This window comes from Drosophila erecta, unplaced genomic scaffold, assembly GCF_003286155.1.
Source record: "Drosophila erecta strain 14021-0224.00,06,07 unplaced genomic scaffold, DereRS2 tig00000092-arrow-pilon, whole genome shotgun sequence".
NCBI classification, from domain to species: domain Eukaryota; kingdom Metazoa; phylum Arthropoda; class Insecta; order Diptera; family Drosophilidae; genus Drosophila; species Drosophila erecta.
Genome location: NW_020825207.1, coordinates 7,791,126 through 7,816,916, shown reverse-complemented (window position 1 = coordinate 7,816,916; position 25,791 = coordinate 7,791,126). Strand labels below are relative to the sequence as shown.

Below are 25,791 nucleotides of genomic sequence, written 5' to 3'. Positions count from 1 at the left end.
TTTTCTACGGCATTTTGCTGGCGTATTTTTAGCTTGGTCACAGATTTATTCTATTCCATTTCTCTTCAAGGTTCCTGCTAAAGTCATATTCAAGACTTGGGAATGCATAAAAGATTATATACATCTTTTGGACTGCCTGTAGACCATGGGATATCTTTAAATTTGAATATTTTTTATAGCCGTTACTCGTAGGGTAAAGGGGTATACCAGATTCGTAGAACAGTTGGTAACAGGCAAACTACTAAAATGCAAAACCTTGCCTAGAATTCAAGGCGTTGACAAATGTGAGCTAGCCATAAAACTCAAAACGTGCCTAACAGCAAACTTAAATGATAAGGAAATCATTCAATGCGCATATATGTATAAATTTGACTTTAAAAAGTTTTCTAAATATTCACTTTCATTTTGTTTGAATACCTAGGAAATTCACTGTTTCTGCAAACTTGAACGACAAAGTAATCGTAAAAATCTATAATTGTGGCAACTTATTCGATGAGACGTGCGCCAAATCCTATATATAAAAGATTCCTGCTATGAAGTTGACTATTCAAAATCAGTCTCCAAAATGAATAGGTTGTTTGTCGTGACTTTCTTGCTGACCATCGGTCTACGATCGGTTTTTTCTTATGATGTAAGTAATAACAATATTTCATAAATCCTCAAAATTATTTATGCTTTTTATTCACTGCCAGGAGGATGTTGTAAAAAAGTGCGAGAGAAAGGTTGGATGGACCCCAGAAAACGCCAGTAAGAAAAGCAATTGCTACAATCTCTGTGTACTTGAGGAGCACAAGGTGGTTGTTGATGGAATGGTCAGAATACCCGATAATATACCGCAGGCAAAAACTTGCGAATCCTTGCAAACCGACAAAAATGACAAATGCAAGCTCGCAGCCGATCTTAGAACGTGCCTAGCGGCAAACACAAATGATATGAACAGATGGAAGTTTTATTATCTTTATTATCATTAAGAAATGGTTTTCAATAGAAAGCTCGTTTTCACTTCAAAACTTGTTTTCTAACATTGTTACAACTTATTCGTTTTGTTCGAACACTTATAAAATGCCCCTGTTTGTGGAAGCTTGATCGAATTCGTATTCTTTCCTCCTATTGTATTTCCTCTTTATCAATAATGGGCAATATTAAAAGTTCACCATATTAAGGTTTCAACAATCGTGGAAATTAATAAATTCGATGAGATGTCACCTTATAACTAATAACTTATAACTTAATAACTTATTTTCTAAATCTTTTTATGCCCGTTACTCGTAGAGTAAAAGGCTATACTAGTATAAAGTATATATTTTTTTGATCAGGATTAATAGCCGGCCGTATGAACGTCCAGATCTCTGAGACTATAAATTATATATTTGGAAATATATTATATTCGGGGGGAAATATTTATTGAATGAGAGCTAAAGATAATTGGGTACGCATTGTCTTTGGGAATAATTACTTGATTCAGTTGCGCATAACAAGGCTTCAATCACAAAGCAACCGGGCTTATGGAAATTAATTTAATCACTTACCAAACATTGTTGAAGTCAAACTTATTGACGGCTTTGGGCCCGAAATCGAATTGCCTCCGACAGGAGCAGTTTTACCTGAAGGCCCTAAATGCCGCAACGCCAATAACCGCAGCAAATTACATTTATTTAAGTTCCAGCACATCAAGCGCTTAGCCCTCCCGCCGCCCAACGGGCCATTACTCAGGCAGATAACCTTGAGCAACAATTGCCCATCTAATTCACTCAGCTGCGCACCTGTTCTCCAGTTCACCAGCTCACCAGCTCTCCAGCTCTCCAGCTCACTGGTTACCTGCTAGCTGTTGTCTTGGCCCACATCACCTGGCCCTCTTCGCGGCGACGTCATGATTGGCATCATCGGCATCGGGCGACTTGGACTGCCGGCGGCTCAGTTAATGCTGTCTGATTTCATTAGCGCTGCGCAGCTCTCCTCACCTTTTCTCACCTGCCGGCCAAGTGGCGTATTGTCACATCTCCGTTCGTCTTTGTTTTTGGCCTTAACACTCGCGGGTGCGGCGGGGTCAAAATGGCCCTGTGACGTATTTGAAGCCAAAAGAGTTGCTTTTACATCTAATGTTATTGGGTAGATCAACGGCAATTTTACAAATCATAATATTTAATTATCATAATGTAAAAACCAAAAGAGTTTTAATTTTCTTAAAGCTTAAAAGGAAGCAAAGAGGCCGGAATTGAATCGCATGTTGAGTAATCACAACAAATTGTAATTATCCATTACATCAATGTACGCATTTGAATAATGTTAATGAAAAATACTTAAATATTCTTGAAGCACACAATAATTGTAATCTACCCACAGTGTAATGATAACTTTTGTATTATTTTGTAAAATAGCATAATTGGTATTTTGGATCTGCGCTGTAGCGCCACAATTAAATAATTATTATAAATTCATAACAAGCTACCGAAATGGCCGCACTGTTGGGTTAATAAAAACACGTGTAATTTATCTCTCGCTCTTTCGTTTTCATTTTCGCCCATCTGGTTCGCACGCCAATTAACCCACCGAGTGGCAAGTGTCCCGAAACCACCCCCGCCCCCCTCGGGCGTTTTACATGAACTTGAATGAGGTTATTGGTATATTATTGGTTTTCCTTCTCCTGTTGATATTGTCGTCGATGCCATAATCGCATTTGTATGCCGCTCTTTATGGCCATGTATTTATTTATTTCGGCATTTTCCCACCCATACCCCCCACTGGTTGCGGCTAATTTGCTTTTATTATTCGCGTTAAATTTTATGCTGTCACTTATGGATTTTTCTAATAAAATGTCGGAAGCACAAATTGAGACTTGCTTCGACGCTGCGAATTAGCCGAAAGTGTTTGCTGTGTCGTGCATTTTAATGGCCAGTTTGGGAAGAGCCATCTGTTCCTACTTCATTCGATTTCCTCGGCGATTCTAATGAACCGTTTCGATGTTTTTATACGGCCTATTTAAGACGGAGCAAAAGCCAATTTAAGTTCAATATAATAAAAGTACACTTTTTATACCCGTTACTAGTAGAGTAAAAGGGTAGAAGGAAGCTCCTCCGACCATATAAAGTATATATTCTTGATCAGGATCAATAGCCGTCTCGAACTGGCCATGTCCGTCCGTCTGTCCTTATAAACGGCTCGATTTCAGGAACTACAAAAGCTAGAATGCTGAGAATTAACATGCAGCTTCCAGAGAAATAGACGCAGGGCAAGTTTATTGTCCAAATATTGCTACGCCCACTCCTACGCCCACAAAACTGCCACGGCCACATTTTTACCGATATTCCAGAAAATTGTGAAATTTCTTTTGCGCACTTCCACTAGCTGAGTTATGGGTATCTGAAAGTTGGGGAACTCGACTATAGCACTACATTTTTTTTTTATTTTTTTTTGAATTTTTTTCATGTTATGATGTAGAAATTCAAGAAAAGTGAGAAATGCCCCTAGGCTGAAGTTCTAAGCTGCATAACTCAACTTATCTTAATCGGATTTTGAAGTGGCATACCTCTAAATGTTTCTGGAGCAATTCTCTAAAAATCTGCATTCAAATTTGGAAATATATTTTTTTTTGATTTTTTTGTCATTTTTCTGATGTAGAAATTCAAGAAAAGTGAGAAATGCCCCTAGGCTGAAGTTCTAAGCTCCATAACTCAACTTATATTTATCGGATTTTTAAGTGGCATACCTCTAAATGTTTCTGGAGCAATTCTCTAAATATCTGCATTCAAATTTAGAAATTTATTTTTTTTTTTTGGTTTTTTTGTAATTTTTTTGATGTTATGATGTAGAAATTCAAGAAAAGTGAGAAATGCCCCTAGGCTAAAGTTCTAAGCTCCATAACTCAACTTGTCTTAATCGGATTTTGAAGTGGCATACCTCTAAATTTTTCTGGCGCAATTCCCTAAATATCTGCATTCAAATTTGGAAATATATTTTTTTTTGATTTTTTTGTAATTTTTCTGATGTAGAAATTCAAGAAAAGTGAGAAATGCCCCTAGGCTGAAGTTCTAAGCTCCATAACTCAACTTATATTTATCGGATTTTTAAGTGGCATACCTCTAAATGTTTCTGGCGCAATTCTCTAAATATCTGCATTCAAATTTAGAAATTTATTTTTTTTTAACTTTTTTGTAATTTTTTTGATGTAGAAATTCAAGAAAAGTAAGAAATGCCCCTAGGCTGAAGTTCTAAGCTCCATAACTCAACTTATATTTATCGGATTTTTAAGTGGCATACCTCTAAATGTTTCTGGAGCAATTCTCTAAATATCTGCATTCAAATTTAGAAATTTATTTTTTTTTTTGGTTTTTTTGTAATTTTTTTGATGTTATGATGTAGAAATTCAAGAAAAGTGAGAAATGCCCCTAGGCTAAAGTTCTAAGCTCCATAACTCAACTTGTCTTAATCGGATTTTGAAGTGGCATACCTCTAAATTTTTCTGGCGCAATTCCCTAAAAATCTGCATTCAAATTTGGAAATATATTTTTTTTTGATTTTTTTGTCATTTTTCTGATGTAGAAATTCAAGAAAAGTGAGAAATGCCCCTAGGCTGAAGTTCTAAGCTCCATAACTCAACTTATATTTATCGGATTTTTAAGTGGCATACCTCTAAATGTTTCTGAAGCAATTCTCTAAATATCTGCATTCAAATTTAGAAATTTAATTTTTTTTTTTGGTTTTTTTGTAATTTTTTTGATGTTATGATGTAGAAATTCAAGAAAAGTGAGAAATGCCCCTAGGCTAAAGTTCTAAGCTCCATAACTCAACTTGTCTTAATCGGATTTTGAAGTGGCATACCTCTAAATGTTTCTGGCGCAATTCTCTAAAAACCTGCATTCAAATTTGGAAATTTGTTTTTTTTTTTAATTTTTTTTTATACCCGTTACTCGTAGTAAAATGTTTTACTAGTGTTACTCGTTCGTAAAATTTTACGATTACAGGAAGCATATATGTAAAGATCGTAATTCATATGAAAACCTAAACCTATAAAATGTATCAAAATATCCCCTGCTGTTTTACACTCTGAAGTTTTGAAGCTAAGTAAACTTGTGGTCGCCCGTCTCCCCTTAATTAAAATGGGGGGAAGATTTTCAATTATATGTGTGACCTATCAGTGACAACAAATAAACAAGAGGGAAACACGGAGTGAGTGAGCCTGCCACACAGGTCCTTCCTGCATTTGCATATGTGTCATAAAAGCGGGCAACGCATAACTTTCAACCCAAGAACTGGGATCCCCATTTCGGTAGAGGCGTACTCGTATTTTGCCCATTTTTGCCCACTGGCAACGACCCCGCAGCTGGGGCGTTTGTTTTTTATGCCACACCTCGATGCAAATCATTGCCACATCTGAGGCACATGTGGCACGTAACAGACAAACAGACACCGAGACACACAGTCACACAGATACACGGCAACACCGATACACAGATACACAGACACACAGACAGATCGTTGCGACAAGCCCTGGTTGTCGTGGTCGCTGCTGCTGGATTTGTCTGTTTTGTGATTGCTGTCGTCGGCGGCAAGGGGGTCTCCACCGGAGAGACCCAGGGCCCCATCCTCTGCAGCAGCCTAGCCCCAAATCCCTGCCACCATTCATTTCTCCATACTTTGCCGCGACATTCTGTAGGCGCTATGGCGTGCGAAATTGTAAATTTTTCGTCAGATGCGAGTACCCTCCATTCGAATCCTATGTCCATTGCCACACTCAGCGAAAAACCACTGCACTTGTTGCGCTTTTTCAAGACATTAACTAGTTGGGCATATTTCTTTTGGCAGTAAAAACAGTTGTGCTTGCATATATGTGGAGGAGCCAGCTTGTTTTTCTAAGTGTAGGCACACACAGCATTTTTTGCTGGCATCGTTGTTTGGTGTGTATATGCATTATTAAGAATACAGTCAGCTGTCAGCAAGTGAACGTCTGGTGTCCCAATCTCTGTTTGCAGTTGTGCTCCTCCAGCCAGAGATTCCTCCATGGCTTCCATGGTCGCAACCTCAACTCAACTCATCTCAGCTCGACTCAAGTCAAGTCGGCGACTTTGGCCTGGAAGTCGACCCATTTGAATTTTTAAATTTATTTGCGAGGCTCTTTTGCGCGAGTGGCGCTGTTGTTGGGGGATGGGAGTATCTATGTATGTATGTACTTGCCAGGGTCCTTGATCCAAGGGTTGGCTAGTCAAGGTCGCCCCAAAAAGGTGCTTTCAAAATGTCAGGGACTTTAAGTCGGCTCCGCAGATTGGGGAGCCCAATGCTAATGACCAGCCAACAAAGCGCTTGAACCCATTACTGACCGATTTTCCGCTGTGCGCACAAAGTTTTGCTTTAGTTTTTCGTGGCGCTTCGATTGGAAAGTTCAGTTTTTGAATGCTCGCGGGCTGGCACAGAAAATAGCACAAAAAAGTAGCAGTGGCACAAACAACATTCCACATTTGCAGGCGGAAAAGCAGCTGAGTTGCCGCTTTCCTATTTGCTTTTCGTTTATTAGAAAAAGCGCGAGTGCAACTTCCGTACTTGTGGCCATTGCACACGTGTTCACAAATATTTGCGGTACGTGGCCGCACACCTTTTGCCCAATGAAGCCCGGCTTTTTGTGGAATATAATTTGATGCCCTGTATTTCCTTGTGTTTTCATAGCATGGTTTTAATAATCCAAGGGGAGGGTGGGGGGCCAGGATCCTGGGCAGCGTTTTGTCGAATCTGATGGATGCAAATGGATGCTTGCGCTGAATGGAATTTCTATGAAACACTGCGGCGGAATACGTACATACCACTTTTCTAACCATTTTCCACGGTCGCTTTGGCATCTGATAATTTTCACGATTTTCATGGCTGGCCGTGGCAATTTGATTTTAGTTTTCACCATGATGCCACGTTTTGGCCGTCTATCGATGCGGCTTTTTTGGCGGGCATTGAAAGGGGAAATTTAATTTCGAGGTGAGACCGTAAAGTGTTTGGTCAGGGGTACGGTGGTACGGGGGTGGAGGTCAGAGGTCGAGGGTCACTGCTTAACGTTTGCCGATACTTAAAGCTGGAGCCCGTTTTGCGGTTATTGCAAACTGTTTGGCTTTGCAGCAGCATTTTGCTGTCATTTATCGTTGCCCGCTGTGCCAATCGGTGGGTGGGAAAATGCGGTGAGGAAAATCTCGTGAAAATTCGGCAGGGGCCAAAGTCTGGCTGTGTGTGTGAACTGTCATTTATTGTTGTCTACTTTCGGGGCAAATATTTGCACTCGCCTGCTTTTCGACTGTCGTTTATTGGTGATTACTTTTTGCCAGTTGATTTCGCTGTTTACCATGGCGCACTTGCTCTATTGCTATGGAAAATGCATTTTCCATTATCTGCGCACTGCGGTCGGTGGCCATATAGAAATGCTCCCATTTCGTTTATAATTTTTATATATTTTCCGCTTTATATGCAACAGATACCCACAGTTTGGGTGTTAGTTATACTCAACTGCCACTTGGGTTTCATAGTTAAAGTTTAGGGACCGCAATGCACTTGAGCACCTCCAGTAAATAATTCAACTATTATTTTAACACCTGCAGAAGAATAACTCCTCACTTTCCACACTCAAGATGTCCACTCTAGGCTGCCTTAACTTTCTTGTGCCAATAAGCACTCGAGCGACAATATGTAAATGATGCGATTTTCTGATGCACACGAAGCTCTTAAATTTCAGTGTGCATTTCCTTAAATTTCTGCCCATGCACATTTCTGCCGAAAGTGGTTAAACCCATCAATTTATTATATAGACCACGTTTAAGCTGGCCAATTTAATAGTTGGCCAGCGGCACTTGCCTGTTTTTGTTGTCCTGTCTCTGTTTTTGCAGCTTCTTATTTTTTTTTTCAGTTTCCTGCTCTGGCACTGGCTTTTGGGAGATTCTCTTGCATGAATTTCTAGACGGGCTATTTATTATTGATATCGTTACCCTTTAAGCGCACACTTTATGGTATTTTGCAGTGTTATCTGTGTGGTCCAAGCACCTGAATGCAGCATGCAGCATGCAGCATGCAGCCTGGCAATTCAATTGCATATGGCTGAGGCGCTCAGCGCACAAAAGCCGACAACCCCTGAATCGGGGGAATATATGGCTAAATATCGGCATTGGAAAATGGGGAATGGGAATGGGAAATGGGGGTATATAGCTTTTCCACTAGCTGCACTGCCTTGCCAAGCGGCAGAAAAATAGTCTGGCAAAGTTGCCAGTCAGAGCAAATCGCAGATAGTCAGCTAGTCAGATGCAAAAGCTCCTTGTATATATAGATATATGTATATATATTTCTTTTCTACTATCGGAGCTATCTTAAAGATTTTTAACTACCCGCACACTCGCACCTACGACGGCAAACTTGTCGAAAATATATACGAAATTGTTTAACAAGTTGAAGGCTGACTGGCAAAGTTTTTCACCTGCTCAGCTTTCCGGGTGGAAATCGGGTTGGTACAGAACTAAAATAAAATTAAATAAAATGGAATAAAATAAAAACAGGAGGGTAACGAAAGTTTGCAATGATCCATAAGTTTTTCCGTTGCGCTTACAGCTGAGGAACATTTTCCGGGCAACTTCAGCTTGGGCTTTTAATTAAATAATTTTCTGCCAACAATGTCGGACAGCTGGCTGCATTTATTGTGCCACTACTCATCTAGTTATATGCACTAGTACTGCCCATATACCATCATTCCATCAGTTTACGGATGTGCAATTATTTCGGCTTGCAAAATATTTAACTGCATTTCCTATTGATTTTTGTGCTTTGTAATCATGTTGCCTGCGAGGCAAGCAGGAAATTGCCGATCTCCTGCAATTGTTGTGCCCCACCTGGGCTAGATGGCCCCGGTTCCACCGAGGACGACTTGCTCCGGGTACAACCAGGAAGTTGTCTTCCCCCGAATTCCACCACCCACCTTGCTCCGCCCGCCCAAACACATGCCCCTGTCAATAGAAGGGGTCCTGTGGAAATGAGGGGGGCTGGGGAAAAGTTCCATCCGTCCATCGTTTATAGCAATTTCATTTGACTTCTCGTTTGTGTTTGCCAACGATCAATAAATGAGCGTAATATTTGGACTTTGATTCCTCCGGCTAAACTGACGAAGGTGAGACAGTTGCAACCTGCAACTTTCAGGTTGCTAGTCACCAGTTACAATTACCAGTTGCCAGTTGAAAGCTCAACAATGCCCCCTCATATATTACTGGCTAACTTTGTCTGTCGCACTGGAAAAGTTGGCTTGGCAAAGTTGGCCTAGGATACACAACCATGTTTGTCGGTGTAAATGTGGCCATTTGATATATTAGGTTTATTATGCGGCAGAAGTAGGGACATTCTTAATTTATTCCCCTCAACAGAAACAATACAGCATTTTTAACAGCTTTCTATTCGCATAGAATTTGGCTAACGTATTACATTTTCATTAAACAAGAGGTCAAGGATAATATTAATATGCAAAGAAATAATTGCAGTCTAAGAATATGCTGTTGATATATATCCAGGATAAAACTCCAAACTCGTGTCCTTAATAAATAATAATGCATAGTATTAGATTACTATTTTTCAGTTATGTAATCTAATGCCAAATGTCAATGAAGTAATTCACAACATTTCCCAATGAGCTTGATGTTAATGCCATACAAGCCAGTTGAATGAATAGTTCTGCCCATGAAATTTCGTGGCAATAAAGCCAAGGCAATTTGATAATGTCCACAAATGTGAATCCAAAAGGACAGCAGCGTGTTGCAATCAATGTTTTTGCACTACTTTCAGATGAAAAATGGCATTTTCTTGATGCTTAGCTTAAGTGACAGTACAAGTGTCGGGCGAAGGTGCTTGGAAAATGCCTGGGAAAGCCACTTGTCCGAACTTACTTAACACATGGCGACACAGCTCACACATGCACACACACACACACTCACACTAACACTCAAGCGAGCACACACACAGCGGCAATACCGTGCAGTTGCGGAAAGTATGCAACATTTTTCTACGAAAACGTGGTCGCCAAGATGTTGAAAATAGTGCCAGGGAAAAGTGGGGCAGGGAACAACTGTGATGGGGTGGCCTTAGTTAATTCGCAGCCCACAACAATGCAACAGCAACAACAACAACGGCAACAACAACGACTGTGGCAATTGTAGCGCCAGCTTCTCTATTGTATTATGACAGCAGCTGCACCTGCAAGTATGCAGTGATTGTGATTCTTTGCTTTCATTTTTTTGCTAGTTCACTCGCCTGCGAAACCCCTTGAAAAACAGTAAACAAAGAGCAGGACAATGGTGGACGGGTGGGTGGTGGGTGGTGGGTGGCTGGCTGGGCAGATGGGTCGTAATGCCCAGCCATGGCATGTGTTCATTGTCCAAGAGCAGTTCATGCCTGGCTACGCATCCCTGTGAGTGTGTGTGTGTGTGTGTGTGCGAGTGTGCCTGTGTGTGTGAGGGAGTGTGTGCAGTGGGGGACAGGACAGGTCGGGCAGTTGGCATATCAACTGGTCGGACATGGTGTAAACACGTTTAATGTTGTTGCCATTGTCGCTGCCGTTGCCGTTGCCGTTGCAATTGCCATCGCATGGCTGCAGTTGCTCCTCCTGGCAAGCTGGCTGGCTGGCTGGCTGGCTGGCGAGTCCTCGGAGTCACGGACCCATGGAGCCACCTAGCCACCAGCCACCGAGCCACGGCGCTCGTCCTCTTCTGGCGCCGTCTCCTTTGCCACGTTTAATTTAATCTACTGGCCAAAGCTGCAGCCGCTACCTTGACATGGTCTGCACTTCAATCTGCATGCACGGCGTACAGTGGAGCCAGGCTAAAGCCGAACCGTGAGTAGCCCACCAGCTACTTTCCAATTTTGGTTAGTTTGAGTAAGAGCACCACAGTCAGGCGGACTTGAGGAAAGCTAATTCTTTCTATTTGCTATCAGCTCATTAAAAAGCGAATCCTAAGCAGTATCCACTGTAGTTTGCGTCCTGGCTGCTCGAGTGCACCGCAGGTCCATTTAACTTAGCTTTGGCAGTGGCAGTGGCAGTTAGTAGTAGGAGTAGTGGTAGTGGCAGTAGTAGTGGCCTTCTTCTCCACATCCCCGACTTGGTGCATCACTCAAATGCCGGGGAAGCCCCGGAGGCCCCCGAAACGAGGCGACAGGAATGCGTGTGTGTAGTGCAAGTATGAGTATGGGCAACGTAATTTGCATGGTCAGCTTGCAGTTTTGGGACACACAGAGTGGCAAGTTGTGCCTCGTTTTCGTCCCTGGCTTAATTGCATGCAGGAATAGCAACTACAGGAGCAGCCTCATCAGCATCGGCAACTTCATCCAATTGCCGCTGGACCTGCGACCCCCAGATCCATACAATTTCCTGGCTGTAAGCGATGCGGCTCTTTAAAGTTCACTTATTAAGTCCCAAGAATAACAGAAAATACGGCCTGGTTGCAAAATATCTAGGATATGCCAACGATACTCAGGTGATTATGCTGCACGTGGTTCGACATGGTCCGTGCTCGTTATGCGGAACATAACAAAAAAAATGTAATATATATGTATATGAACGCAAAAAGTGCTGGATTTCCTTTTCATTTGTTTTCCACACACTAGACAGACATTCGAGTTGAAGTCAAAATCAGACAATGTTCCCTCCATATGGCTCCACATTGGTCGAAAAAAGGCAAGCTTACAAATGGCGCAGCCCCCGGCTGCATAAACGATGTCATTTTTTGGATTGGCCAATTTTTTTAGGTGGCTTGCGAATCATTTGCAGGCGATTTAATTTCAATTGCATGGGCGTTAATCAAAGGAAACAAAAGCCAACACGACAAAAAAAAACAAAGAAAAAGCCGGTCCACTTATTCGACAATGTAAAAGAAAGTAGAGGGATACTATTACTATCAGCAAAAAATGAGCAAAACAACGCTAAAAATCTTTTCAATAAATTCGATCTATGGGCTAAAAAACACAAGCAAAAAATGGTATATAGAGCGAAAAAATACGATCACACTTTTTGGTAAATTCCCTCAATGTTCGTGTATCTCTGCCATTCGTTTTGAATAAAATTAAACAATGGGTAGCCATAAATGATCAAAAAAAAAAATATTCAAATACTGCATACCATTTCTATAAACAGACGAGACTACATAAAATATTAATATATCAGTTTATTTAAGCATCCATCTCCTCATCCCAAACGAGTCTTAGATTCTGTCACTTTCTTATTTGAAACATAATATATTTATGTCTTATTTGATAAAGTTTTAAAATTGCGCGCGCAAGTACAATAGTACTCACTGCTCGGTATTTTTATGTCAAATTGCATACCAACAACAAATAGTTGGCATCTATTAGGTTTCAACGTCTGGCCACTCTGCACGAAAGCAAAAACAAACTAGTAATTTTTTAATACCATTTTCCCCCTTGGCGCGAATTTGCTGAAAAGAGATGAATGGAACGCGTAAAATCAAGTCCATGAGGACAATTCGCCTCGGCGACGTCCTGTACGACGATCAAAAACGCCTTCTTACGCTGTGCCGCAGCTGCGAATGCCACTTCATGACGCTCCAATCGTTCCAGAGCCACCTAACCGAATGCTCCGGACTAAAAGATATAGTAACGCCGAACGAACCGCTCGCATATGATGACGCCAGGCGGGAAACGAGGCTGGTGAATGGCAGGCAGGAGGTATGCAGCTAAGGAGGCTCCAGAAGCCCGCGTTGTCCTGTAAACATTCCGAGAATCGTTTTGTTTATCCTCACTTCTTGCAGCTACACATCTACGACCTGGAGGCGGTTAAGAATACGAGCAGCACCAGCAGCTCCATCGACTGGGAGGCTGAGCTGGAGGATCCAAGATGGTACACCGATCCCAAGCCCACTATGCAACCCATTGCAAAGACCAATGCCAAGGAAAATATGGTAAAGGAGTACCTAGTGCAGCTCACCGAGAAGTCTCAGGAACCGGAAGTGGTGCCTGCAAAACGCCTGCGTAGTCTTAGCACCTCCCGCCGTCCCATTCTGACCGCTCAGCAGCAGCGTAGGTGCCGTGCCTCACTTCCATCGCCCAAACCGACCACGGCGAAGACGAAAAAGGACACTATCCTGGTGCCGAATGTGCTGGAGGATCTGAAGCGGATGCAGGAGACGGAGAAAAAAGAAAGGATTCCAGTGGTACCACCAACGGGTCATAGTTCACCTCCTGTACGTTCTGTCAGGCCATTGCAATCAGGAGCTTCCAGGCCAAAGCTGTCAACTTCTCTATTGGTTTCCAAGAAACTTTCTCCTACATCGAAGCCTGATATACCAGCATGTTCAAGGATATCGGAAGAGCCAGCTCCTGCCAAGATATCTGGCAAACTTCCTGCCCCCATAACAACCAAAGCAAGTCCTCCATTGGAAAGCCAATCCATGGATGGCACCCAGAAAATCCTAAACAAACTCAGAGCCTGTGGTGTGGAGGTAAAACGAGGAAGTACCCATTTAAATGCCACTCCCACGACTGAGCTAAATCCGACCAAAAATCAAGAGACCTTGGACATCATGCGAAAACTGCAATCCAAGGGCATCAGATGCACCAAAGTGAAAAAATCGTAGGGCTGCTAGTTATAATTTCCGTAGTTTAAAGATTATACAATTAAAGGTGCCCCCGGAGGCGAGGAATTAGCAATATAACGTAATTTAACGTTAATGGAGTTTATTTTTATTATAACTTAGGCGGAAATCAAGTTTCCCTATTATCAATTCTCTGAATTTTAAATATACGTGCGCCTTCCTTGGTATTTTTGCTCAAGCAGTGTGACCGCTTGTTTTGACAACGTTATCGACGTAATATATCGAGTATACATTAGAGGTGGCCACTTAGCTAAGTTCCTTGTGATTTAATTGAAATTAACTACCCAGATGACCATAATAAGATGGCCATAATTATGCGTTAAAAATAAAATCAGTTGAACAATGGTTTTAAATTCCTTAAAGACAGTTATAACTTGTTCCTTAAAAATCTTTTAACACTCCTAGCTTGTTTTATGTTGCCCATTTATGCCGCTGAACAGCTGGCATCACTGCGTAAGAAGAAGAAGCAGCTTGTTGATTTTCGGTGCCGCACGCGTTTCAGTCGAAAGTAATTGGGAATATTTGCGCTTGTGCCCGGTTTCATATATTTTTTAGTGCTCGTAACACCGCCGAATCCAAATCCAAAATTCGCGTGTGCCACCCCACCTGCCGAGGCGGTACCAATTCTAAGGTAGGTCAGCTGATGGCGACTGCGGCCAATTCGGGCTTACATAATTTGGGGACAGAATATTTGGATTTGACTGCCAAATGCAGCGAAAATGACATCACTTCGAAATTTTTAGAAATGCTCGCGTTTTACCCTGTGAATTGTATATTTGCAATATTTCGGCTGCAGTTGCATCATTGAAGGCGTACCTCAAGTTTCGATCTCTGAAAAGTTCACCCGCACGTACCAACTCAACTAACAAATGTTTATTAACAATCTTGCTAATCGCATTGGTGAAGCACTCATAATTTGAAACACATTTAATATGCAATTTATCTCAATTAATATAGAAAAAGAACTTATCCAGCCAGTAAAACTCTTTTCAATTTGAATTAGAATGCAATTTTATTCTCATTTCAAGTTTCAATATTATTTCTATTTCAAATACTTGTAGTTCACATTCCTTACTTTACTCTGGGGCACCGAACCAATCTAGACCACTTTCCTTTTATTAATCCACTACATTTAGCTTTGAGAGTTTCTCGCTTAGTTATCTAATTGAATTCGTTACATTTCGACACTTGTTTTTATTCAGAGTTTCATTTTCGTGGTATTTTTAGGCTAAACTACTTAGTGCATGTGCCCATTTGAATTAAATTAGTGAGTCTACCTGGTTTTAACATTAACTTAAAGCTGCTTATTGTTTGCATATCATCCAATCCTTTTCTTTTTGCTCTCTCGAATCACAAAACATTTACATAGTTAAAGTATTAACAGTGAGAAACATATACGGAGACATTAGATTAGAATGTATTCAACATTTATACGAAAATAGTTGCTGTTTATATCCTGTGGGTGTATGTGTAGACTTATCGATAGTGGTGCACATTTAAATGCGGCGTTTAACGTTTTACAATTACTTAATTATTCATTTAATATAAACAAATCTGATATGGGGCTGGCTGAAAATGTCTCCTCTGCCCCCCTAGTTGCTCACTATTCCAGGGAGCGCCTGCGCAGCGTCTTCCGCACTCCGCCGAAGGCAGCACTGCTGCGATCCAGCAGCTCGTTGGACAACCTGGCCAACAGGGGCAACTCCCGCATGGAGACGTTTACGGAGGGCAAAGGCGCCAGTTGCTGTTGCAGCTTTTTTATGGGCGTGGGCGGTGCAAGGTGATTCAGCTGGTGGTGGGGTGTTACTGGCAAGCTGGCGGTGGTGACGCATGGGGTGACCTTCACCTCGACCACATCGCAGTGGCGTTTCAAGGCCTCAGCGCCCAATGAATCGGGTCGCTGTTCGGTGGACTTCAAGCGGTTCGTTTGCTGTCTCTTGGCCGTTTCCTTGAGCAACATCAAGTGATCCAGCTTGTCCACCGTGGCCTTCAGTTCATGCTCCCACACATCATTCTGCTGCTGTCCATCTCCGCCCTCAATGGGACGCACTGCCAGGATCTTGACCTTCTGTCGTAAAGCCTCCAAATCACGTTCGTCTACTACACCCCTGAGTTCCCCGGCTCCCGTTTCATCGTAGTCGCAGGCATCTTCCTCATCTTCAGTTTCGGCAGCTGCTTGGGGAGTTTTAACGCCCAGAGACATCTGGCTGCCCGCTATGGAGGGATAGTCGCACTTCTCAAGCTCCAGCTGGAAATCGGGCAGTGATGGCAAGGCACTGGAAGTCGGCGAGTTTAACTCTGCTCCCACACCTGGCTCGCGGGGTCCTGGTGGAGTTGGAAAATCTCCCCTCTGCCTATGTATATCCTCACTGATCCTCTCCAGATTGCGCAAGGCCGTGGAATAGGTGCTCTTAGCACCGGCCACCTGCTGCTGCAGCTCCTGAATGCGGTTTTTTTGCGTCTGCAGCTGGTCCTGACACACCTGCTTCTCTTCGAAGTATGGCCGCGACTTGTTAATGCTCCGACGAAAGCGATCCTCAAGCTGTTGCAGCTTTTGTTCGGCGGTGTTGAACAGTTTGGTGAGCCTCTGGTGCTCCGCATGACAGTCGGCTTTCTGAGTCTCGGCATCCATCACCTTTTGGGTAGCATGGTTAAGCATCTCCTGCCAGGCATTGTCGAACTGCCATTCGTGCGAGTTGGACATAAAACGCTGCTCAGCAAGCGCCACCGTCTCCTTGGCTGCGGCATGGATTTCTAAGGCGGAAAGGAAAGCTTCTTAACTCGTTTTTCTCAAATTATTTTGTTATATACTAACCATTAGCGCGTTGAAACTTAACCGCTGCTTTTTGGCATTCGATTTGAGCCTCGCGTGCCTTGTCCAATGCCTCGTAGTAAGGTCGAGCCTTCTCGATGCAGTTGCCCAACTTTTTGGAGGAAACTTTAAGTCGGCGTGTAGATTCATTTAAAAGGATGCGAAAAGTGGAATTGGCCTCCTAATCAAAACATGAAGGAATATTATTAGGCTATTATATCATAGGTAAAAGTGTTATGGACTTGCCTCTAGCTCGATTTCTAGCTTATTAATCTCGTCGGTTGCACTATTGAGATTCTCCAGTTCAATCTGCAAAGATAGAAAGAAGTATAATTAGCATAAAAGTTTTATTTAAACAATATAGTAACATCCACATAATTTCAGTATTTGCTTAACGCCTGCCCACCGAAGTCAGCAAGATGCCGAAGCCGGGTCGCGACGCAGGAGCATCCAAGGACTCGAAATACGACCTGAGCAAAATCTCAGCACGAGTGGATCGCGTGAATGTCAGCGGATTGCTGCGCACCCACAACGACTATGTGATGAGAGCGGCAGATGGCCTGTTCAAGGCCAATAATTTCCAGGATCTAATGCTGGAGGCACTGTCCACGAAATCGTATCTGCACGAGCTAGGCATCTTCAAAGATGTGAGCGTGCACATTGATGTTAGCCGCGGAACGGGTGCCTCACCGCAGGGATACGAGGTTACCTTCAAGGGCAACGAAATGTCGCGCATGATGGGTTCGGCGGGCACTGAGATTGGCCAGAATGAGGGCTCCCTGCGAACGGAGTTGACTATCCCCAATATTTTGGGACGCGGCGAGAGCATCTCACTGCAGGGCAGCTATAGCAGCACCAGGGCCAATGATCTGCAACTGAAGTTCTGGAAACCCTTCTTCCACACACGCTTCAAGGAAAATCGTCCTGAGTAAGAGGGTCTTTTCTATATAGTTGGATGTTTACTATTAACAGTTGCTCTTCTTTTACAGAATGTCTTTCAGCATTTTTAGGCAAACCGATAGGTATGACATAAGTTCATTTCAAACCACAAACTTCGGTTATTTGGTGGACTTTTCGGCGCATACCATGGTGGGAGTGGATGTAAGTTTGGAAATCATTCACGGTAACCCATGGTATATTTAAACAATTTATTTGTATTTTTCAGTTGACGCACTCGCTTCAGTATGAGAACTCCATCAGGGACGTGGGATTGCTAAACAAATCAGTGCCCTTCGCCATACGCGATCACTGTGGCCCAAAATTGGCCTCCTTGCTGCGCTACTCCGTGGCCTACGATAATCGGGATGGAAACGTATTCCCCACCCGCGGTATTTACCTTAAATCAGTAAACGAGTACTGCGGATTGGGCGGTAATGTCGCCTACACCAGCAGCACTGCCCACGGAGAGTTGAATGTGCCACTGTTTGCCGGCTTAGTGGCCCAGTTTTGCGGTCGCGTTGGCGTCGTAAAGGAGACTAAAAATACCACCCAGCTGCCTATTAACTCGCTGTTCTACTGCGGTGGTCCATTGACACTGAGAGGATTTAAATTTGGCGGAGCTGGTCCAGTGATTGATGGCACGTCAATTGGAGCACAGACTTTCTGGTGCACGGGAGCTCACCTATGGACACCGCTTCCCTTTGCCGGAGTCTTCAAAAACCTGGCCAGCCACTTTAGAATGCATTTCTTCTACAACATTGGCAACAGCAACAGCTTCAGCACAGGTTTGTACACCTTAAAGCAATCTATCTGGTCTTTAACTACAATTTTCCTTGCAGAAAACATGCGTAGTGCATTTGGAATGGGTCTGGCGGTTAAGCTAGCAGAAAGAGCCCGAATCGAACTCAACTATTGTGTGCCAGTGCGATGCCAGAGCACAGACAAAATCCATCATGGTTTCCAGTTTGGCATTGGTTATGAGTTCGTCTAGCTGCCCTTTGCAGCTGCCCGCAACCATCAACTAGATGTAGCACTAGCAAAAGCCATGAGAGTCACAACAACCCAGTAAGAAACAAATTCTAATCCAACATATGGCTGCCCTGTCCGTAGTTTCGAGCGTTTACAGATTCTGTTTCGTATTTTTGTCAATGCATTATATTTTCCTCTAAAAATGTATTCGTAGTCCAGCGATCATTTAAGTAGTTCCTAAGGAGTGTATATACTTAAAACGAAAGGTTAAACAAAATATAAAAATGTTAAACGAATGTAGTTTTAATGAAGAAAAATTGGGCACGGATATAGCGGATTTATTGTTGGTGTAGCTCAAAGTTCAAAGCTCAGAAATATGACAAAAGCAAAGGCTTTATGTGCCAATTAATTTGGACATTAAAATCAGTGTGATAATTTTAAATCTTTAAAATTAATAAGATTTCTATTTACCACTTGTGATGGCCATAAATAATGATAAACGTTAAAGTTAAATCTTAAGAGTTTCTCAAACCTGAATATGCAATTGGACGTCTTATCTAGGTTTGAAATATTGTGCATTTATTGGCCATCTTAAAAATGCAACTTTAAATCCATGCTTCCTTTGGAAATGTCACGTTGGTCGTTTGCGGATATCATGGTAGACAGCCGGTGGCTTTGTGTTCATGGATGGGTGAACCGCATGCGGTTACAGTTTTTTGTTAGTGCTTTTGGGCTTTTTTGTTTTTTGGAATTTAAGTTCGGGACCCACGCCAGATTGTGGTCGAGAAACTGGTTTTAATTATGTATAAATGTTGTTCGTTGTGTTTGCCCCTTTTTTTACGGCGGCTTTTATTAACGCTGTCCTAGTTTGATTTTTATCGTGTCCGCTGAACATTTCTCCACATCCCGGACATGCGGACATGCACAAAGGGAAGATGAGGGCGGGGTTTTTCGTAAGGGCACGCTCGAGTTGCCTCTGTAATCGAGATTGATTTAAGACCCAGCCAGCCAAGTGCCAAGTGCGAGCGAACCTCTGAAAGTTCGAAACCGGTTTTTCGTGTAAACAAACAAAACCAGTTTGGGCATCCGGCGCAGATGAACACTTCAACACTTGAACTTTCCAGGAATTCTGCAGCCCAAGGAACTTGTTTCGCGCATTTCGCTGCATTTGCCTAACGATTGGCTAATGAAAAGTTCACTTGTTTGCCCTTCACTTGGCAGTTTTTCATGCAGCTAAAAGAGTTGAGATAAAATTTCCGACAGATGGTATATAAACATGCTGTGTTCATGGGTTCCTTCCTCATAACTTATTATTTATCGACTCTTTCATAAGGCACATATGTATCTTCTCCAATGACGCACAATTTAATGGGTAAATACCATAAAAACACTTTCTTACAATGCGATTCAATTGTAAATACTGGCACAAAAAAGGCTAACATATTTACCCGCCTAGGCAGCTGTGTGTGGCCGGCAGCAAAAATATTTGATTATCATCAAACAAACAAAAAATATTGTGCATAAATTAAATGTTGAAATGACGACGCAAATTGAATAAATTGTTTCTTAGCTTCGCGCCTTGCCTTCAAGCACTCAAATGCAATTGGGGTGACACGAATGTGCAAATATGATTAATATATTCAAATAACGTAATCGAAACATTCTCGGTAAAATTGAACTAAAATTCAAGTACGCTAAATTTTAGGAAATCGAGCAAACATAACTTCATGAGTGGAACTTTCCTGCAGTTATTGATTTTATGCGTTGGATTTAAAGCTTCCAACAGGGTCAAAACCAAGTGGAACGAGACCTGGCCCAAAACTTTACCAAATCACGCGATGTGCGGTCGGCTTACGTTGCGCTCATTTTGCATTCGTCAGAATCGCGCTGCCAAGGGGCGTCTAGAGCTCAACTTGAGTCACAGACTATGAATAAAGCCAATCAAATGCGAAAGGTTATAGCCAGGTGCGTCCCTTGGCTAGGCAACTACTACCAACCAAGAAGATGACGTGAGTGCGGCTCGTTAGGATCCAAAACAATTCGACAGACATGAGGGCGCCGCCCACGAATTTTGAATCCAGGATGACGTTTGTTTGGCTAGTAACACGTAAGTTTACAGCGAACAGCGCTCATACTAGACATATGTAACTAAATTAGATTAAGAAATATATGGATTTTCAGTTTCGAAGGCGTTGTTTCCGCAAGGTGTGCGTTGATAGATAAACAAATATGGTAAAATTACTTAGGAAAATTAATAGCAGCAAGATGTGTTAGATATAAACACTCAGGTATAAAAGCATTGTTTGCATCTGCCACTTTCCACCCCTTAAAGCCCAGGAAGAGTTTATTAGCTTGCCCCAGCCACTTTCCACGATAGACTCCCTACTTTGCACACCCCTTTGACCCCGACACTCACTCCTGTTCCGCTCGGAGTTCCGCCAGTTCCGCAATGACGCCAGCTGCCCTTTGTGCCGGTGGCGTGATGCCGAATAGGTCGACCTGACCTACATCTGCTGGTGACAGCTTTCTCTCCTGCTCCTGCCAGAAGCACCCCACTTTTCTGGCCAGACTTTGGCAGAATCGCAAAGGAGAAACTGTAATGGAAACCTAAGCATAAAAGCGTACATCAACTTGACTTGCGCAACAAAGAAGGAGGAAACCTCAGGCACTCGTAGGACATTCAACTCAAGCGGAAATAGACGTCATCGGCCGAAAATAATGCGACAATTGTATGTAAAAAACCGCAACGCAAGAGGAAAAATAACCAAAGTGGAACTACTGAGAAAGTCTTGGCTGGTAGGTCAAAAAGATGGTTATATAAGGGAAAACTCAACGGCGATGCGTGAGTGAATGTCTGACGACCCGAAAATTAAGTCAACGTAGCTTGACGATTGCAATTGACCGCATAAAGTTTTTGCTTTTTTAATTAGACTTATGTCAACTTCGTATAAAATGAACGACAGCGGGCCACATAAATCAGTAAAAACTTCTGTGTTGAATATAATTTCGTGTTTTCATGTGCCTGACCCACTTTGACCAAATTATTTTCAATTGCTACGCTAACTCAAATTCTCGACTTTCTCTTTATGACCCAGCAATTCAGATCAAAGGTCAACCCAATTCAAATTGGGTCCGCCCCTATATTATAAAGCACTTTACCTTAACTGCAACTACAAGTTCATGGCTGATAAGATTGCCTCTAAAAATCGTATCTCTGCTGATTTGATAAAGCAGGAAATGACTGCCTAAGTTCAACTACATAAATAGGCGCAATCATTGAATGTCATTAACAATTCCGACGACCAAACCAAAGCCGTTCCAAACTGAATTCATTAGTCTGATTATGTATGGAAAATTGAGTGCGGTAACCGCTCGTCAAAAGTCGCAACTGAGTTGTGCACCATCGACTATAATGATAATGATAATGATGATGATGATACTGACACTGATGGTTGGGGTAACCTGGGCGATTGCACCCGCCGAAAAGGTTACAAAACGTCCAGTTAATTGAGAAAGTAAACCTTCTGAAAGAGACTGTTTATGCAAGTGCATCCCAACTGCTTTTTAAATATTTATTATTACTTCCTCCAATTGTGTTCGTTACTTTTGCTATAAATATTTTAACTTTCAATATAGCACTTGCGATCATAAGCGCAAAAGCGTTCTGACCGAACGCAATTATGGGTAGCGTGGCCGAGCGGTCTAAGGCGCTGGTTTAAGGCACCAGTCTCCTCGGAGGCGTGGGTTCGAATCCCACCGCTGCCACATGCGATTTTTTTTCCTCAGAGAAAGTTGTAGTTTTTTTGGAAACGCAAAATGAAAAGTAAGTTCGATAATAAATTAGAGCAAATATTTGATATTCATCAAATATGAACTCTGCGATGTAATGTTAAATGCATTTTTTATCGGTTGCTATATAGTATGTATGAACTCTGGAATGTATATCTTGCGATATAAGTTCGTAATTGCAATAAAAGATAAGCATGTAGAATATCTTACAACTTTTAGAAGACACCTTATAGATATAGATAAAAAATATATATATTTATATATAAATATGGGTAGACGTTGACTCACTTAGCGAACACGATTTTCTGATTCATAGACGCCTTAAGTTCTCTAATTCGCGACACCAGTACTCTCACCTTTCTGACGTAACTGAGCCCCCAGGTAGCCGAAATCATTAGTCACTTATAATTTTTATCAAATTCACATGCACATAAAGTTTCCTTTGCTAATCTAATTATCAAATGGGGCAAGGCTACTAATTTATTTTTAAATTGCAACAAAGCATTTCCCACTAATTTCTATCGTAAAAAAGGCCTCTTTGTTTTTTAATAAAGCAATTAGCATCTGATCGATAAGTGACGCTTTGATGTGGATTGGTATGTGATTAGAAAGTTTGGGACCCGCAAAACAAATCCGTAGCACGCAAATGACAATATTTTTTAGTTAACTGACGCGTAAGGTATTGTTTACAAAAAACATCTGTTGAGGCACACGTTTTTGGTTAAATAGACTTTGCGACATCGTCGCGCAGTCAATTCATTCTTTGCCTATTGTTTGGCGTCATCAACTTGAAAAATCTCTTTAGATAACGAATTTTGCACGCGCAAAATAAAAAAGAAGAGAACCAAATGCTCATTGATAAATCATTGGCAAATCGAAGGCAAGAAAACAGCAAAGTCGACTTGTCGAAAGAGGAAGTCGAGCATAAAAAACATTGAGAAAGAAGGCAGAAATAGCCAGAGCAAAATATTTCGCGTTTTTGGTATAATATAGCATGAGCTCGCCTGCCTTTCCCAGAACTCCTAACCGGTTTCGGTACAGTTTTGTGTTTTGTTTATAGAAGCGCTCTAATGATTGTTTATAGGCAGAGTATCTTCTACACATTTTCCCATACATATACATATGTACATAGGTACTTTCGGACATTATCGACGAACCCAATCTAGTCACATGCCGTCTTCTGCGGTTGGAAATCAAATTGTTGTTAATGACTTTGCGCCGCGTGTGGCGTCTCCCACTAAGTTTTGCATTTAAAAATAGCAATTATTGTAGGTCTATGTGGGGGATTCACAATGGATGTAGAATTCTATTTTAGCCCGTGGAAAAGGTGTTGTTAACTTGAATGATATCGATGACATTAAACGTTTTATACTTCTTTATATAGTATATTTGTACATTAGGAACATTTCTATGAACAATATTCAATAAAAGGCTATAATCATCCGATCTGAGTTTTATTCTCCCAGACTCGTATTTTTCCTGCCCATTTAAGGCCATTAGGCGAGTGTGCGACTATTTTGCGTAGTTGAATGAGCAGCATACATATGTATGTATATATGTAAGTCTTGATTTATGCAAACTGCGACTTGCGCTTCAAGACACTTTTCAATTGTCTGCCTTACACAATAAAATATAAAATACTGGAAATAAAAACAAAGGCGTGTTTGTTTTTGGTTTTCGCTGCTTTGGCTTGCGTGTGCGCTTTGGTATTTCCATTTATTAAATTTGTATGCATACCTCCTCTCGCCCGAAAATGCGAAGAAATGAGCAAAGAAGAAGGGGCGAACGATAAAGAGCAATAACCAAGTTGCACTTGAATCTCATTTAGGTACCGAGTTCAAATCCGATGCGGGTGAAAAAAAAACCCACTTTACTGGGAAGTGCGTGGGATTATTTGACACCCTGTGTGATCCCTTTTCCTGCATTTTGTATTGTTTTCGGTTTCACAATGCATATTGAACAGTTTCGTCGGAAAAGGAAACTTGCAATTTGCTTAAATGCCTCGTAAATTGATTTTCTGTGTTGCTGCTTGCTGTTGTATCGTTTTTGAAAACCAACAAAGCGTAAAAAAGGTTCACGCAATAAATGAGTAACGATATGGGATGCAGAAAAGCCAGTTTCCTATTCCCAAATTCAAAAACAGAGCTCTATGTTTTTTGTTTGTACACTGTTAACACATTTTTGATGAACAGATTTACTTTGGTACAGTGAACACCCCCTTGGGCTTCACAATTCACCGTACCGAGTAAGCACTGTACCAACAAAAACTGCACTGTATAGGAGAACAGCCGATAGAGAGAACTAGCAAACAAACCAAAAACAAAGCAGCCTGGTTTTTGTTATTGTCATTAAAATACCGTTCCATTCAGTGCCAGGTACGAAAGAGAGACACAGACAGAGAGAGAGAGAGAGAGGGAGAAAATAGGAAGGACAGTGGCAAATTGCCAAGGAAAATCACCTGAATTTGAGGATCCAGTTCGCCGTCTTCTGCGCTCGACATTTTCACTGGTTTTCACTGAATTCCTTCAAATGCAAATATATCGCTAAACGCGTTAATTTTCACTTTTGTGCAGCCCGCTTTTCAATTGAAAAACGCTTTTGCATTTCACTATTTGATCTCGATGTTGCACACTCACATTACACGACTATCAATTTGCCAACTCGCTTGTGTGTGTTTTGTTATTCTTTTTTTCTGTGTTTTTGTTTCCAATATTATGTAAATTGGTGTTGGCAAATTTAGCAGGCAATTTGCTATGCGGGTACAGCAGCAGTATTAAAACAAATATATCATTTTGCGTTTTATGTTTCACAATGAACTTAAAGGCGAATAGGGAGAGGGACACACGGCGATTACATTAAATGTGAACATAAAGAACGGTACAAGTGGACAGGGCACGCGGCTTTTCACCTTCTCCTCCGCTCGGCGCACCTGAGATATTCAATTAACTCGCTTATAAATAACTATCCTAAAAATTAAAGACGCGTCCAGACGCGACGAATTGAGAAGCTGAATTCGGTGTGACCGCAGCGCAGTGTTACCAGGTGGTGAAACGCTGCGAGGCAGTTGCTGAAATAAACATTTGGTATATTGTAATCTTCCAGTATATTTCAAAACTTTGGGCCATTGTTGCCAACTCTTTTAATGAAAAATAGCCATTTAAAGAAATCGTATGAATTCCAATGTCCGCTGGGTTCTTATTTCTAAAGCAGTTTGATTTTATTACAATTCATTTTTAACGGTAAAAAATGTTCTAAGTGCACAACATATTTTTGAAATTCATATGTTGGCGGGCTTGGTATTTTTTAATGTTACGTTTTAAGCAGCATCTTTACGTGGAACAACACATCACGTTACGCAGTTGAACCCCATAACGTTATGAATAATCTCAACTCTTATAAAGGTAAAGATCCCGTAATTAATTAAAATAACATTGTTTCCGAAAATGATTTTTGTTAACATTGGTAAATAGGAATTAAAATAATATAAATAGATCGCCATCCGCCTGAATAAACAACAGAGTATGCATTAAAACTAACCACATTTTACTATGAAAGTTTACTTTATTTGTTATTTGTTTTCATCATTTTTGTTTTGCCCTTTATGTGCTTTACATGTTTGTGATTTTATTTGTATTTAATTCTTTTACTTTTTATTTTTCCTTATATGCGTTTATAAATCGA

At 41.5% G+C, this 25,791-nt stretch overlaps 4 protein-coding genes and 1 non-coding gene across 6 annotated transcripts; 4 read left to right on the top strand and 1 right to left on the bottom strand.

Moving 5' to 3' along the window:
- Positions 1–545: 545 nt before the first annotated feature.
- On the top strand, positions 546–1,086 carry LOC113564296. The gene is made up of 2 exons (XM_026980598.1): positions 546–631; positions 693–1,086. Exons 1-2 carry the CDS (start codon positions 566–568, stop codon positions 969–971), a joined length of 345 nt encoding a protein of 114 aa, XP_026836399.1. The 5' UTR covers positions 546–565; the 3' UTR covers positions 972–1,086.
- An 11,250-nt stretch (positions 1,087–12,336) lies between these two features.
- LOC6548969 lies at positions 12,337–13,651 on the top strand. Its single transcript, XM_001975517.3, has 2 exons — positions 12,337–12,675; positions 12,759–13,651. The coding sequence occupies exons 1-2, from the start codon at positions 12,436–12,438 to the stop codon at positions 13,581–13,583; spliced, it is 1,065 nt and encodes a 354-aa protein (XP_001975553.1). The 5' UTR covers positions 12,337–12,435; the 3' UTR covers positions 13,584–13,651.
- Positions 13,652–14,040: 389 nt separating this feature from the next.
- Positions 14,041–18,621, top strand: LOC6548971 (SAM50-like protein CG7639). 2 transcript variants are annotated; one of them, XM_001975519.3, is made up of 5 exons: positions 14,041–14,232; positions 16,798–17,341; positions 17,403–17,514; positions 17,579–18,137; positions 18,192–18,621. In XM_001975519.3, the coding sequence occupies exons 2-5, from the start codon at positions 16,833–16,835 to the stop codon at positions 18,341–18,343; spliced, it is 1,332 nt and encodes a 443-aa protein (XP_001975555.1). In that variant the 5' UTR covers positions 14,041–14,232; positions 16,798–16,832; the 3' UTR covers positions 18,344–18,621. The 2 variants fall into 2 exon arrangements, with proteins under 2 accessions (XP_001975555.1, XP_026835932.1); XM_026980131.1 differs by lacking the exon at positions 14,041–14,232 and adding an exon at positions 16,662–16,740.
- LOC6548970 (SH3 domain-binding protein 5 homolog) lies at positions 14,595–25,170 on the bottom strand. Its single transcript, XM_001975518.3, has 4 exons — positions 24,569–25,170; positions 16,660–16,722; positions 16,417–16,594; positions 14,595–16,355 (listed from the first exon to the last, which is right to left on the bottom strand). Exons 1-4 carry the CDS (start codon positions 24,608–24,610, stop codon positions 15,205–15,207), a joined length of 1,434 nt encoding a protein of 477 aa, XP_001975554.1. The 5' UTR covers positions 24,611–25,170; the 3' UTR covers positions 14,595–15,204.
- On the top strand, positions 22,005–22,086 carry Trnal-aag. The gene has a single exon. It is a non-coding gene; the product is annotated as a tRNA-Leu (tRNA).
- Positions 25,171–25,791: the final 621 nt, after the last annotated feature.

What these genes read in the sequence shown, in the direction of transcription:
- LOC113564296 (XM_026980598.1), top strand. Translation starts at nt 566, where the DNA reads ATGAATAGGTTGTTTGTCGTGACTTTCTTGCTGACCATCGGTCTACGA. An exon ending in GATCGGTTTTTTCTTATGAT is followed by an intron (nt 632 to 692) that starts GTAAGTAATAAC and finishes ATTCACTGCCAG; the next exon opens with GAGGATGTTGTAAAAAAGTG.
- LOC6548971 (XM_001975519.3), top strand. Translation starts at nt 16,833, where the DNA reads ATGCCGAAGCCGGGTCGCGACGCAGGAGCATCCAAGGACTCGAAATAC. An exon ending in TTCAAGGAAAATCGTCCTGA is followed by an intron (nt 17,342 to 17,402) that starts GTAAGAGGGTCT and finishes CTTCTTTTACAG; the next exon opens with AATGTCTTTCAGCATTTTTA. An exon ending in CAGCAACAGCTTCAGCACAG is followed by an intron (nt 18,138 to 18,191) that starts GTTTGTACACCT and finishes TTTTCCTTGCAG; the next exon opens with AAAACATGCGTAGTGCATTT.
- LOC6548969 (XM_001975517.3), top strand. Translation starts at nt 12,436, where the DNA reads ATGAATGGAACGCGTAAAATCAAGTCCATGAGGACAATTCGCCTCGGC. An exon ending in TGGTGAATGGCAGGCAGGAG is followed by an intron (nt 12,676 to 12,758) that starts GTATGCAGCTAA and finishes CACTTCTTGCAG; the next exon opens with CTACACATCTACGACCTGGA.
- LOC6548970 (XM_001975518.3), bottom strand. Translation starts at nt 24,610, where the DNA reads ATGTCGAGCGCAGAAGACGGCGAACTGGATCCTCAAATTCAG. An exon ending in AACTGGATCCTCAAATTCAG is followed by an intron (nt 16,723 to 24,568) that starts GTGATTTTCCTT and finishes CTATCTTTGCAG; the next exon opens with ATTGAACTGGAGAATCTCAA. An exon ending in AGCTAGAAATCGAGCTAGAG is followed by an intron (nt 16,595 to 16,659) that starts GCAAGTCCATAA and finishes TGTTTTGATTAG; the next exon opens with GAGGCCAATTCCACTTTTCG.